This window comes from Lupinus angustifolius, chromosome LG15 (genome assembly GCF_001865875.1).
Source record: "Lupinus angustifolius cultivar Tanjil chromosome LG15, LupAngTanjil_v1.0, whole genome shotgun sequence".
In the NCBI taxonomy this organism is placed as follows: domain Eukaryota; kingdom Viridiplantae; phylum Streptophyta; class Magnoliopsida; order Fabales; family Fabaceae; genus Lupinus; species Lupinus angustifolius.
In genome coordinates this window covers 11,064,547-11,080,587 of record NC_032023.1, presented here as the reverse complement: position 1 = coordinate 11,080,587, position 16,041 = coordinate 11,064,547, and the positions used below count along the sequence as shown (strand labels likewise).

General features: G+C 32.2%; 2 protein-coding genes across 3 annotated transcripts; one reads left to right on the top strand and one right to left on the bottom strand.

Annotated features, from left to right (window-relative positions):
* On the bottom strand, window positions 263-5,114 carry LOC109328500 (probable beta-1,4-xylosyltransferase IRX10L). Of its 2 annotated transcripts, none has more exons than XM_019561992.1 (5): window positions 4,852-5,114; window positions 4,600-4,755; window positions 1,859-2,247; window positions 1,456-1,697; window positions 263-949 (listed from the first exon to the last, which is right to left on the bottom strand). In XM_019561992.1, exons 2-5 carry the CDS (start codon window positions 4,703-4,705, stop codon window positions 436-438), a joined length of 1,251 nt encoding a protein of 416 aa, XP_019417537.1. In that variant the 5' UTR covers window positions 4,706-4,755; window positions 4,852-5,114; the 3' UTR covers window positions 263-435. The 2 variants fall into 2 exon arrangements, with proteins under 2 accessions (XP_019417537.1, XP_019417538.1); XM_019561993.1 differs by having other exon boundaries at window positions 4,600-4,761; window positions 4,877-5,114.
* LOC109327296 (random slug protein 5-like) lies at window positions 11,394-13,608 on the top strand. The gene is made up of 6 exons (XM_019560371.1): window positions 11,394-11,682; window positions 12,347-12,605; window positions 12,917-12,953; window positions 13,089-13,194; window positions 13,292-13,402; window positions 13,484-13,608. The coding sequence occupies exons 1-6, from the start codon at window positions 11,548-11,550 to the stop codon at window positions 13,598-13,600; spliced, it is 765 nt and encodes a 254-aa protein (XP_019415916.1). The 5' UTR covers window positions 11,394-11,547; the 3' UTR covers window positions 13,601-13,608.

Below are 16,041 nucleotides of genomic sequence, written 5' to 3'. Positions count from 1 at the left end.
GATTACCCACTCCCCTACCCAACCGGTGCATAAAAAAACAGTACAGTACACAAGACTCTCACTTAATGTGGTTTTGAAAATATAGATGTATGAAACTTACTCTAGCAGGCAAATAGTCTACAACCTAAACTAGAAACCCATGATCATGTATTGATGTGATCATGATTATCATTTCAATAATAGTGACCCAAGTTACCTATTCTAGCATGGATTTACTAAAAGCAACAACTCCTAAAACAGAAACAAAGGTTTACCAGGAGAGTAATCAAGCTGCAAATATTTAGATTCCATGATCTATTGAATTGTCTGAGAAAATATCAAATTTTACAATGTCAAGAAAAATCATCATCTATATTACCAACCCATATGAACACTTGGGAGCATATACTTAGACAAGTAAACAATTCTAATTGCCTCATAAAACTGTTGTAAATGCTACCAAGGTTTAAGGTCACCCACAGGACCAGCAGTCCAATTTAAGGCCTTCTCCCTTGGCTTCAAGAATAGGCTCCTGTCATGCGGCAATTTACGCGCAAGCCCGTTCAAAACTTGATGGAAAGCATCTCCCGGTTTAGCAGGTTGTGGAAAAAGCATAGCTTGCTTCATGGAAGGGTTGGCAAGCAATCTTTGTTTTCTCAAGATAACTTCTGGTGGGATGGATGTGAGTATAGTATCTAACTGAGCAACATCCTCCTCATCAACAAACACCCCTATGTCCTCCCATGGGATTGCATCGGCAAATGGCAGAACGATATCATCAGCGATAATAACAGGGATGCACCCAAATACCACGGCTTCAACCAGTCTTGGACTCCAAGGGGCCCACCCAAGTGGGCATAAACAGAACACAGCTCGTTGCATGTCCTCATAGTATGTGGTCGGGTGATCTGTGGAAATGTCAAATAGTGGATTGTCCTTGAAGTTCTCCCATACTGCTGCTCTTGCACCTCTGAAAGATAGCATAGTACAGTCAGTTTGAGAATTCAAGACCATTTGTTATCCTTAAGATATGAAAGCATCAAGATAAGGCATTAAATTCATGCATGCCTCTACATGATTTTCGGCCGTGAATGCAGTTAATTTGAATAGGCTTGACCAGTTTCGAATCTCAATCATTACTAAATATGGTAATTGTATAAATCAAAGTCAGTGTACTGCTTGAATTTTCAAAGAAACTATAAAATGATGCAAGTGATTGCTCTAATTCAGATAAGCTAAAAAGGACAGTCCAGTGCATGAGGCTCCAACCTAGTGGTATCCAGGGAGGATAGATGAGGCTCCAACCTTACCCTCACAAACAGAGAGACAGTTTCCATGTTTTGAACTCATAACCTTCAAGTTACAAGACAAAGAAACTTATCGTTGTGCTGAGGCTAACCCTCGCAAGCTACAAAAATAAAAGAAGTCTAGCATATCCTAATCCCCTTTTAATTTTTGAGTTATAATAAGACATACCTTGCATAGTAACCACCTTCAGGGTCATTTCCAACATCATAGAACAGTCCTCGGAAGTAAACAAAAATAGACCTGGGAGTCTTTTCTGGAATTAGGTGGGCATGCATTTTCTGTGGTGGGGCATATGGAGGAATGGTGATTGAACCATCTTTCAAACACACATGATTCCTCTGTCCAAATGTTTGAACCAAGGTAGCGTGCTGTAGCAATGGAAGAATTCCTCTTTCAATCGCTTTCTCTTCCTGGAACAAAATAACATGATAGAAGTGCATGTCACAAGATCTGTGTACATCATTAATATTGTAATCTGAGATACTTCTAAAGATACCACATAATTGGTTCAAATGCTCAAATGGAACTATAAGTGACATAAATAACTAAAACTTAAAATGATATTAGTTACTTGATAATGGAAGCATGCCCCAAAGTCATGAGGGGTCACAAAGAAATGATCTGCCCCTTCTGTCCTGTTCCAGTATGGCCAGTTTGATGAAATAAGCTGAATGGCACTTCTCATCATTCGTGGTGACTTAAAAGGTAAAGGAAGGCCATTTGGTGTCAAGTCACAGGTGGTGTATACAGGGGTATAAAACCAATCAGCTTCTTCGGGATTAAGGGTTCGGACAGCGCTCGATAAGAGAAACCGGTGCATAAAAATCTCAGCAGCAAACATGTGAGTGAGACATCTTGGGTCCTTTTGCAGAATTTTCTTGTTATATTTGCTTGGAAGTTCATAAACAAAAACCTTCAACCTTCCCACTGGGTCATCTTCCAACACATCACCAGCACTACCTACAATTCGTTTAACCGGAATAAGATTAGTAGTCTCATTTAGATTAAATTAAATATATACTGATTTTAAAGTAATATAACTACACAGATATTTCAGAGACTTGCATTTGACTATGCTTAATGCAAATCACTGAGAAATAGTACAGAAGAGTGCTTATTAGCTCCATAAAATCCATGCAACCAGGAATGTTTTTCCTTTGTGTGCATGTATTACTATTCTAGGTGCTTCCTCGGTGAATTGAAATCCAACTGATATACATTCTCAAAATTTACATACCAATGAGGTCAGTTAATTTTAATGTCTTCATGACATTTAAATATAAACCAAATTAGGGAGCAGCATCCATCCATATTTAGAGATAGCAAATGCACATAGAATGCGGTACACAATCAACTTTTTGGTTATTACTTTTTTCCCCTTCTGGCTGCAGTAAAAAGAGGAAGCTGCTATATAGTAGGAATAAACAATTTGTCACTTAGATCTTATCAACCACTAAAAGAGAAAGGTATCCTGTTCATAAACAAAAGATCTGTTTGTTTTAAAAAGAAAAAAGAATCTAACAGGAGAGAGAGGGAAAACATGGAAATGCTGATACTTTAATTCCAATGCCAAAACTGGAACTCATGAGTCATGAAAAACGCTTAACAGGATTCAGGAAGGCCCCAAATCTGATCAGCCAAAGCATCTAAATTTTACCACATTCAGCTCTAAGGTCATTAGGTCAATGACAAATATTGCTCCAATATGGCATATCTTCAATAATCATTTAAACTGACAATGATATGCTTCTCTCCTTTTCCTTATCAAATAATAGAGAACATACTAGAGCCTAGGGGTGAGCAGGACCTGACCCTACCCGCTCCTAGGCATGGCTCGATCATGATCGGGTCTGAATAGGGTCGGGTCTTGTCGGGTCTAGGGTCGGATTCGGTTTCAAAAATTAGACTCATTCAATATTTAGGGCCAGGTAGAGGACAAGCAAGACCCGACCCAGCCCATGGTCACTCACTCATCATGTTTGTGTGTATCTCTCATTCAATCGTGTACAAAGTAATGACACATCTTTGGTGATCGAAAGTATCATTGGTTCTCTAATTTTTTCATGATATATACATGATTAACAATATATATACATATATCATTTTATATGTCAAATTACATATCCATAATAATAAATAATAATGAGAAGACTTTATCTAAAATAGATAAGCATTATATTTAATCGGGTCTAGGGACGGGTACGAGTTCATAGGCTAGCCTGATCGTCATTTAGGGTCTGGTTACCTCCGGGTCTAGGATCTGGTTTCAAAAAATGAGCCGGCCAACATTTAGGATCGGGTGAGGGACAAGCCTTTACCTAGCCCAACTCGGCCCATGCTCACCCGTAGAGCCTATAGGCTTAACAACCTGTTTACCTTCTTGTTTGAGTATTTTGGGAAGGGAAGGGGCTGCCTACGAATATGTTTCTCAAACACAAAACAATTTTTTTAATGTTCAATGGAAATTAAGCACAATCCATTTATCATCTTAAGGATATCTTTTGCATGCAAGATTTAAAGCATATGCAACCTTTACCACAATGCTTCTAAAATCTTGAGCTAATTTGTGTGTGCCCTAGTTCCTTACAAGTTACAAATGAAGAGTCCAACAACAACAAAAATCAACATCAAAATTAATGGTAATTCCTACTCATACTACATATATCACAGTACTGTGCTTCCTTCAAGACTACTAAAGGTATGAAACAGTCACAAAAGTGAAAAAAGACAACAATATATTGATACATAGCCCCTCCAAATGTACTTGTTCAATTCAACAGTTGACAAGTACATGTTCTAATATTGTCATACATTAAGCAGAAACACAGAACCAGTCTCTAAACCCAATTATGCTTTTGCCACGAAGTGCAGGGTTCACGCCCACCCTCCAAATATTAAATCAGCAAACTTTGTAATACTATCTAAATAGCATGTTTGGCAGATTGCAATTGGGACATTGAGAAAAAATTGTTACTCACGATGCTCAATAACCAACTCTTTGTGATTGAATTAGGAAACTAGAAAATAGTTTGTCAAACACAAACAAGTCAATAACTTAATGTGAAAAAGAAATTCCTAATCAACCTCAAACCAAATTAGATCTCAATTAAATCCACAATCATAATACACAAAAACAAACTACCGAAAACAATAACATGAAATATGAATCCAATGTGACACCCAACCAGAAAGAAATTATTCACAATCAAATCAAAGGAACTAGAAATATGGCAAACTAAAAAAGAACCCAATGAAACAAATTGGAAAATAACAATTCCATTTTAAAAAAATCAAACTTTGAAGAAAGCCCACCTGAAATTCTCTCAGTAGGTTGATTTCGACCCAGCTCCACAGCACCAACTGTGAAAACAAAAGCAGAAAAAACTAAACCAACCAAACCCCACTTCCAAAAACTCATCCTTTTCCTTTTCTTCCTACCCCAGAAGCTCGTTGATCAAAGAAAACTCACTGCAAGTGCAAAAAACGATGCTTGAGATTATAAGGAAACGAAGTCAAATGTAGTCAACAGAAGAAGAAGGGTGATTATGATCGTTAAGATGTCACATGGGAAAGTAGTTGTGAGAGATATCTTAGCATTGAGGATTCAGAGACTGATCATCTGGAAGAAAGTGATGTAGGTTCTTCCTTAGATAGAGACAGATTTGAAATATTTGAGAGGAATGAATTTGCATTCAAGTAATAGGGAATTTTGAAAGGGATTTTTGTTTATTGATGAAGATTGAAGAAGAAGGATGACAAGGAAGAAAAGATGGTAGCTAGTTTTGTGAAGGTTCTGGTTATTGATTATGATTGGTTTGATGACAAGTCCATCTCAGCCATATGGGCTTTGGCCACAAAACAATGTTATGCTCTTAAATTAATTAGGAAAAACCCTACATCTAGCCCTTTTTTAGGTTAGTATTAATTTAGTCACATAAGTTTTTTTCCTTGCAATAAGTTGAAATAAATCTTTTCCATTAACTTCTTTAGTTTTAGCCATTGTGGAATATTATTCATATTTTGTCAGTCTATCTTTCTTGATCTTTGATTTCATCACCCAAAAGATAAATACATTTTATTTGTTCATTCTTCGAATTCTTCGTTTCCGGTTAGAAGCACACATCTTTATGAAGACAATAAGTCCTTATGGGTCACATTTGTTTTCCAAATCCATATATACATAGTTGATTGATGTCGAGTTCAATATCATAGGAAATGACTTGTAGTCATTATTTGCTCGTCCATGGTTGACATTGCTAAACGGAATAGGAGAGAGGTTGATTATGGTGGAGGAAGAGGACATGATGCACACCACCAAGAAGGAGATGAAAAGTGATTACTATGTGATACGCCACTATAAATTAATGTCTTTGACATAAAATATTTATTATGGGGAGGGAATGAAGCTCAGCGATAACCTAAAAATAACTTTGGAGAGGTTTTACATTATTATTGCTAACCTGTCTACTTTTTATTTTCCTTCTAATAATTGTTATGTTAGATTTTTTGAGCCTACTATTAAGAGTAACTTCGAGCGTAATTAGCTATGAATTATTTTACATTTAATTATAGTATGCTTGGTAGCATAAAAATAAGCTTATAAGCAAGACCAAAAATAAACTACTTCTAGATATTTGTTAAAAAGAAACTTATTTAAATAGGTACGTGGGTTTATAAACTACTTCTAGATAAGATACTTGAAATAATTTTAAATACTTATTTCATTTCGGTAAACTTTAGATTAGCCTTATCAAACATTTTTTATTTCAATTAATTACAATGAGCTTTCAAATTTCAACTCCTAAATCATAAGCTTTCAAGTAGCTTATAAGTCTCTCATAGAGGTAGGGGTGAGACTTTACCTAGATGCTATGTTTGAATAGCCATGAAAGATGCTAACTAACCTAATTAGGTTAGATTTTAAAACTAAGAAAATGATACCGTAATACAAATTATCTTATTATAACATAAAAAAAGTAGCTTGTATTATAAATTAATATTTTATTTATTAATGATTTGTTTACAAATGACATATCCTATGTGATATACAAAGATTTGTAAGAAGATTTTGTAGGAAATACTTAATTACTCTAAAACTAGTTATCAAAGTATGTTTATTTTGAAACAACTTGTTACCCATATGTCAAAATAGATGTTGAATTAGACGTAAAAGTTTTATTCTTACCAATCCGACTTTTAATCACTAGCAAACCATTTTTAGATTTATGCTTAACCTATGGGGATAGTCTTGATCTTATCAAAAGCTTATAAGGAAACAAAATGAGTTTGTCTTGGGCTTACTAAATGAGTTTGGATATGTATTTGTCATGCTATATTTTCCTATTTTGACTCTCACAATATACTCTCACTTTTAAGGGATCATATCTAATCCAATAGGTGTCTCTCTTACTCATAAAAATCATAAAATCAATCATCCAAGTTAAAGGATGAAAGACTCTTAAGTTAAAGTGAACACATGAATCAATTTCCCAATAGATTTCAATAAGATGAAGAAAAAACAACAATCTAAGCATGGCAACACTTCAAAAAAAATTAAGATACGTATAAACATTTACATCATATGGTGAGATCTCTACTCTTCTCTGCTTCCTCCCTCCCCTTTCTACATCTTTATTTCTTTTATTTAGATGGTTACTATATACCTACATTCCAATGGGATAGACATATATTTCACAAAATCACTATACTAGATGCATCAATTACAACTACTTTTATTTAATATTTTTTGACTATAATATGTATGCACTGACAATATAAATATTTATACACAATTAATATATCATTCATCATTCATTTGTATTATTTTTATTTAAAAGTTAATGTTAATAAAATATGCAATGACATTGTATAAATCTCTTACACTGTCAGTATATATTTTTTGTCATATTATTTTTTGATATGTTACAATTCTTACGGAGTAAAATAGAACTTAATAAGGAGTTTCCATTTCTTATTTTGTAAAACTCAAAAACTTTTCACTACAATTATATAACTACTAAAACCTTCGTAAAATAAATAAGAAATTAATCTATTTGTGAGTTTTGGTTGTGAAATCGTTATTAAATCTAAGAGAGATATAATTAAATCTGTGAGGTCATTTCTCATTGAAGTGGTTATTGTTAGGCTACTGTTGCATAGAATTTGTTTGACACAGGGTTAGGCCCATCCCATTTTGGATTCAAGCATGAATTTAAGGCCCAAATATCCCTGGATCATAACGAGTAAAAACTTGAATATCTTAGGTTATTTTTTACTCTTGGCATACTTTTGTGGCGCAATGGAACACAACCATGTATTTAACCTATTTGTGTCAGCTAACTTAATAAGTGCAAGGGTAAATGCTATTTTGGATCACCTGATTTTGAAGTCGCTAACTTAATAAACCAAAGCTAGATGTTATCTATTTTGATGGTGATATGAATGATTTTAACTGATTTAAAATAAAAAATAGATGACATGTTGCTTTGCAATTTTTAAAGGTAAAAATATTTAAGGGTGAGTTTGCTTTCAAGAAATGTTTTTTTATTTTTATTTCCTATTTTCATTTTCATGTTTTCATTTTTTGAAAATATGTTTATTATTATCATTTTCATTTTTAAAATCATTCATTGTAAACTTCACAAATAGGATATTTGCCTTTATAACTAGTTAAATTCTAAATTTTAATAACTAATGTGTTAATATCAATGATTTCGTTGAATGTCTTCATATCTGATATTTGTATTTTATTTTTCAGCGGATTTGATGTCAATAATATATTAATCACCTTTAATAGTTGGACTTGGTCATTAGCTACCATAAAGCATGTAGAATGTTATAACGAGCATCATGCAGTTCCAAGTGCTCTCCAAAAAAATTAAGAGTTAAAATAAATTAGTAATCTACAAATGCTCTATTATTTAATTAAGGTTGCAATAAATTCAAGAAACATCAATTTTTATACCAAAATCATAAATTATCATATTTATCATCGAACTATTTCACAAATATCATAAGAGGGGCGAAAATTTTATTATGTTGAGAGATAAAGAAATAAATTATATTATGAGGATGTATGGTGGTCTAGAAGTACTTATCGATTGATTTTAGTGTTTTATTGATAAATTAGAGAGTCACATCATTTGATGGTTAAGATTGTGTAAATGCTTTAAGAAATTATTAAATGATATAAAAATTCAATACAATTTGACTAAAATAATCATATTTAATGCATTTTGAAAAATGTATTAAAAAAGAAATGAAGAAACATGTACTGAAAAGATGAGTAATATATAAGGGTATAATGGAAAAGTAAAATAAAAATGTGTATTGAGTTTTTAAAACATCAAAAAAATTGGAATAATATGAAAAAGTTAAAACATCAAAAGATATAGAACAAATGAAGTAAAAAGTCTTAAAAAATTCAATAAAATGCCATTGCTTCATTATTAAAAATGTTGCAAATGATATTTTTTCATTTTCAAAATTTCAGAAAATGAATGTCATGTTTTCTGAAATATGAAATGAAAACAACAAGACAAACATGTTTTTACACTCATTTTTCAATTTTATTGAAAATGAAAACAGAAAATGGTCAAAGTAAACACACCATAAGTTTTCAATCAATACTTTTTACTATCTTTTTATGATGCCTATCATTATACCAAAACATATAAATATTTCTCTCTCAATTTAAATCTTTTGTGATATACATCTTTAATTTTTTTTTTATAATCCTAATTTTCCTATTTGGCAGATGTCATCATTTATGGACGTTGATAAGATCCTTCCATCTAGTACTACCTTAAGATTGCATAGCCTTCAAATTCAAGTTAAGGGCGAGGTTCAAACAAGGAAAACAACGTCCATGAAGACATGTGTGTGCACTATTATGGGGTAGTGATTCTTACTTTCCATGAATTTCCTATTTATCAATTAACGATAGAACTTAGCTAATTTCTTTTTTGAGGATCAGCAAATCAAATGATATATTTGTTCTAATTTTTGCCACTTCTTCTCCATTTGAATCAAAATTTTCCTTGCCATAATGGTCCATTTCCAACAAATTTCACTGATACAAGTCTGATCAAGATGGATAATGTATGCGGCTCGCCCGCATAATTTACAATTTTTTCACGAGGATATACAAATTTAGTCCATTTGGCAGTTTTGCCTAATTGCTTACCTATCAAGTTTATAAGCATTTCTATTGGATAATGCATATGGGACCATAGACATTATGTTTTTAAAAAATTAATTTTCAATTTAATTATTATGTAATTTTATTTCATGGCTCAAAAAATATTGTGATTTTTCAACTATCTATTACATATTATAGTTGTTTTTTCCTCTTCAACTTCTTTATTTAATTTTATGAATTTTGTACTGTTTTTAATTATTTACTAATAATATTTGTAAGCTCGTTAACCTATTTTAGAATGACCATAATAAGAGAATTTGCTCAAAAATAATAAACATATATCTGTGTGTTGGCTTTTGATGTGTGGACACAAGCTAAATGTGTCCAATGATCCATTTTGAGATCTTTTCCATGGAATATGTGAGAGAAAATTTATGTTAAATTATATTTAGAATTAAATTTAAATCAGGATTGATGTTTATTTTTACGGTCATCATTTGTCATCTCCATCCAGTACTGTTTAGCGATACTAAAGAGGATATGATTAGTTACCAAAGTGGATGATTCATAAATGCTAAGGTGTGAATAGCATTGAATATTAAAACACCATTCCAAAACTGGGTAGTTGAATGCCGACAAATACATCCCACCTATATCACCAAAATGGCATCACCATTCAATGCTAATAAAATTGCCTTTAGGTCTAACATGCTCTAACTAGCGATGGCAAAAAACCTCATTCATAGGTACTCGAAAATATCCACAACGGGTACCCATAATAATAACTTACGGGTGAGAGCGAGTTTTGTGATATCCGCCCGTGGGTACCCACAAATTTATATATTTAGTTTTTAGTTAAATTTTAATATATATTTATTATTATTTTAAGATTATATATCATATATTTTATTATTATTTCATAATAAATTACACATATTTAACTATGATAATAAACATATTATATTATTCATATAATAATTATTTTTACATATTGATTATTACAAATTATATATTTATTATTATTTTAGAAACCCGTTGAGTACCCATAAATACCGCTACCCACATGGGTACCACAAATATTGCGGGTTTGGACACGGGAAAGCACTACCCGCGCTCGTTGTCATCCCTGCTCTAACCATTTTTAACCCCAAACTCATGATTAAAATTCATAAATAAATACATTTTTGGGCAATGTTATTAATACTGTCTCGGTTATCAAACTGGTCATGTGGCTAAGATACTGGTATAGTGATATGGCGATTTAATAGGTGGTTCAGTAATTAAACCGTTAAAGTTAAATATACATGTATAATATGTTAACATTAATGTTGAAAAAGCAATAAAAATCATTTTTTTAATTTTATTAAAGAATTAATTATGTGACTGGTACGGTTCAATTGAAAACTGGTCGGTATAACTGATTTTGACATTATAATTATATGACCGATATAATTATTGTACTACACTGATATTTGGATCAATTTACTAATTTAATAGTTGAACTAGCCAATACGAAATAATTTTTACAACACTGTTTTTAGGAAACTATACTTGAAAACAAACATAAATTTTACTCTATCAGGAAATTTAACTAAATTGATATATATTAAAAAAAATATTTAAAAAATAATTATATAAGAAATTGTTTCAATTAAAAATTGTAGGGTAAATAAGAAATAAATTAAAGAGAGATAAAATGGTGCATTGATAGTTTTAAAATTTTATACCTTATCATGTATCATTCACCATTCATATTTAATTATTATTTATTTTGTAAATGAAAAATCTAAGTAAATAGTGGATGATATCTTGAACATATATAAATATTTATTCTAACAATGTATATGTTAAACTCTAAATTAAATATGAATATATATAAGAGGAATTCTTTTTTACATTTTGTCTTCTTATAATTGGTACTGAGTGAGCATGTCTTTAGTTTTCCTATAAATCCACTTCCACTTCTGGTTGTTTTGACATGGTATGTGAAAACCCACATAGATGTATGAGCAAAGGTGTAGAAACTAGTTCTGTTGGAACATAGTGCAAAACAAAAAAACCCGTTAGTTGTTATTACCCAATCATCAACAATATTATTATTATTATTTTCTGAACAAGAAATGTCCAAAGAAGAAGAAGTAAGACCACAAGTGGTTCTAGATGAAGCATCATTATTGAAAGACAGCACTAATGAAGAGCTCACCAAAATCCAACTTATGAGAGACTTTCTTGAAAAACGTGATCCCTCTTCTAAGGTATTCCCTCTCTTCTTGAATATTTGTAGCACATAAGTTATGAAATGTAGTTTATTTGTATTAAATTTGTGTAACAGTAAATAATTCCTATGCTGAAGATCTTAGTCTATATTTTAGCATATTTTCTAAGTAGATTTGCAATATATGATATGGGTCATTAGATCATCAAGAATTGAACATAGGATAAAATTGTATTGTGGCCATTTTTCTTCCTTTTTGGGATAGACATAATAGGTGTGCTTGGAAACTGGTTTGCAAAATTGAGTTTTGATGAAGTGGTTTTGCATACTTGGTTTTGACTTAGTGATCAGTTGAGGTATCCTGAATGAAATTAGACTAATCTCCGGGCCTCTGGCCACATTTGGACATCACGGTGGCCCTACATGGGTTTCGAATTGGTGATCTGGTGGTTAGATTTTCACCCTGGATCTACCAGTTGAGCTATCTGCTTAGGTTAGTTACTTAGTTGTAGTAGCAGCTGATTTTTGTTTGGATACTTTATTGTTAAGTGATTTTGATAGTTTTGATCAAAACGACTTTTAGATGTGCAATTACAGAGTTTTCATTGTTAAGATGCAAAGTTTATGATGCCAACATGCTTGTTTTCAACAATCATAGATTAGGCAGCAAATAGTTGAAATTTGATTGATCATTTGGTGGGCAGGAAGTAGATGTTTTGACCCTTCGAAGATTCTTGCGCGCTCGTGATTTGGATGTAGAGAAAGGTTCAGCAATGTTCCTCAAGTACTTGACATGGAGATGTTCGTTTGTGCCAAATGGTTTTATATCTCCTTCAGAGATTTCTGATGAACTTGCACAAGGGAAGATGTTTGTGCAAGGACTCGATAAGAAGGGTCGACCTATAACTGTTGCCTTTGCTGCAAAACATTTTCAAAATAAAGATGGTCTAGATACTTTCAAACGTAAGTTTTTTCAGCTCGGATCGGTATATGATTATGAAACCTCCCATGCCTGAAACTGAGATGCAATTACAAAACAATTCTTAACAGCCTTTCATTTGAAGTACTTGTTTCATTATATTGAATAGAGTTGTTATTTAGGCAATTTATACAACAATTATTCGATTCATATCAGAGTCACCACATTATATACAGAATGATATTGGTTACTGGTGTAAAAATGTTGTGAAACAAATGATGTGGAACCTGTATAGAGCAATATGTTTCAACTCATAATCAAGTGTCTTATGAAAACTGTTTTTTTCTGTATGCAGGGTTTGTAGTTTTTGCTCTTGATAAACTATGTTCAAGGTAACCTCTTTTCCTATATTACTTCATGCTCAAATGGGCACACACAAAGGAATATGTGGCGCAGAACCTACATTTAGAACTGCGAATTGAGGTAGAAGTTCGCGAGGATTGTAATATTCCCATTTGATGTTTTAGGATGCCACCTGGGCAAGAAAAGTTTCTTGCTATAGCCGATATTAAGGGATGGGGATATGCGAACAGTGACATTCGCGGCTACCTTAATGCTCTTACTATTTTGCAGGTAGATGCCTCCACTATCAACCATTTCATGTCTATGTTCTGAAATAGCCATATTTCCATAGACCTTTTGCATAACTTTGTGTTTTTTTTTGATGCAGGATTACCATCCAGAAAGATTAGGGAAATTGTTTATTGTTCATGCACCTTATATGTTTATGAAAGTATGGAAAGTTGTATACCCTTTCATTGACAATAATACCAAGAAAAAGGTGACATTTAAATTTGTAACTTAACATGTACAAATTTGTTTGGGATGTTTATTGATTCTTGAATGTTGCAATTCTGTGCAGATAGTATTTGTGGAAAACAAAAAGCTGAAAGAAACACTGCTAGAAGAGATAGATGAGAGTCAGATCCCAGAAATATATGGAGGTCAAATGCCATTAGTCCCTCTCCAAGATTGTTGATTAAATAATCATAGCACTCTGATAAGGAGAAGCCAACATAAATGAAGTAGACTCATCTATTTATGTGATTTTTAACCAATTTGATTTTCTTTAAATAATTTCAACTGCTGTATTGTATTCTGAATAAATATTGAATGTTACGAAACCCGAGTCAGATATCAGAGTGGAAAAGAAGATCATGTATCAGGTTTAACTGATTAAACCTTATGGTTGGACCAGAAGATATCATATATAATTAATAATTATTTATAAATATATAATTATATATGAATGTAGAATGTTATACAATTACTAATTATGTATAATCATATTGAAGTAATATATCTCTATCTTATTTTGGTTTAGAATAAGACAAAAATGTTATAGTAATATTTGGTATTTTTATTTTAAGTGGATCGTCCAGTTTACTTCCTGGGTAATTGCAGTTTAATCGAATTTAATACGATTGAACCAAAATTTTCCCGGTTTTAAAGTGGTACAACCCCTCATTCGATTAAGACTATAAACCAAAACTGTTTTCAAGTTCGGTCAGCAGTCGGACAGATCAAACTGCCCAGTCTGTTTTTATCCTCACAACATTGTAAATGCTAGTTGTTTCAATAATGAACCTTGATTATGCTATATGCTTAGAGAAAGCTATCTTAGATAACTTGGTTCTTTGTTTGTTATAGAATTGTAATATCATATTAGAGTGAGGCTTGACACAATGGTAAGATTGTTGCTTAATGACTATAATATCACAAATTCAAATCTTGAAAATAGTCTTTCCGCTTTTAGGAGTAAAACCGCGTATATCTACCATCTTCGAACTCCACTAAGTGGGAGCATGCTGCATTGAGCTTTTTTTTTTAATCTGATTATTCAATACATTAGAAATGAAAATTTTCCTTATTGATATATGAAATTACATTGACAAAGGTAGCTGCTTACTTGTTGAAGCATTACAACTGTGCTACAAGTTACCTAAAATGTATACCTAACAGGACTCTCTCCCCACTATCAATTAGGACTCTTGATAATTTTTTATTAGACAGACTAATCAGATAATGGTTTCAAATTAAGGCGTTAACTCAGCAAACTTCATAAAGCATTGATATATTATAAATTAACAAGATATAGTTCTTCACATGGTATTGTAGTGGAGTTCATTCGCATATAATTTGCTACAATCGTCGTCAAGAAGTTCAACATAAGTTGTCATACAATCATCCTTAGGGGTGTCATGGTGCCATAAAACATGAGCATTATTCAAAGCTAAAGATTGTAAAATATGAGCAGGCTTATTCCTCTCCCTAGTGTAAAAAAGACCTTTCAAGCTACCAAACTCGTTGCCAAATAAATCAAAGCAGTGAAGCCAGACAGTACCCATTGGAAGGGCAAGACCTTCTGTCACAAGAGGAATAACAGTTTGAGAGAGCAACTTGCAGTACCCCTACACCAGTATCACCATGCCACATAACATTCATTTTGATCCCACCTGCTTAAAACAGCAAAGCAAAGTTGCTGGCAACGTCATGTGAGCCAAACAGGCCCTATGTTTTTTGAGAAACAAGACAAAATTTTAAGTTACATTTAATAAAGTGAGGGTCTTTTGTCCCACAAGTAATTTACCATATTTTTATTATTTTGTACTAGAAAATAAATCATTATAATTCTTAAAGAACTATTGCCTCTTTTGGAGTAGGCCTGTGAGAGAAATTCTTTCCTTCTTGGATTAGGCATATAGAATCTTTTGGTGGATTGACGTGGTAACTTCATAGCGAATGATTTATTTTCCTTATTGGAGAATTGACATGTGATTTAAAAATGGATTACTTCCTTGGAGACTTGTGGATCAAAGAGGAAGAGAAATAATTTGTTGCCTTTCTTGGAAGAAGGCGTGATACCATTCAAAAATAATACTTAAAGATCGAATGAGAGTTTCCTTATTGATATAGGTGTGTTTAGTTGTTGCCTTATTAGAGGAAAACATTTGAATCCGAACCACAATACTTATGGCATGAACAATCAACATTATGGGGCACATGAAAAGTTACCTTATATGTTAAATGAGTTATGAACGTGTTAAACAATTTCCTTACCTGACTACCATGAAGTTAATAGTGTGATATTGTTTCCTTTTTGAGGAAATACATTGAATTTGGATATCCTTGGTCATGTGACTCATCATCAAACTATTCAAGGTCAAATTCAAAGGATTTATGATTGTAGTTAATGTTTTATCTGTTTCCTTCTATAGGTAGTTTTTGAATTCAAAATAATAACATTTTGTAAGATAATTTTGTGAGGTTAGGGGCGGATTACAATAAGTTATTAGTTAGTTTTTATTGTTTTAATTAGGTTATTAAAATGTGTTTATTTTGTGCAATTTTTGTGCCATGTAGGCAGCACAAAACTATATGTAATAAGTCTTTTATCATGAAATGACAACTTGAAATTTG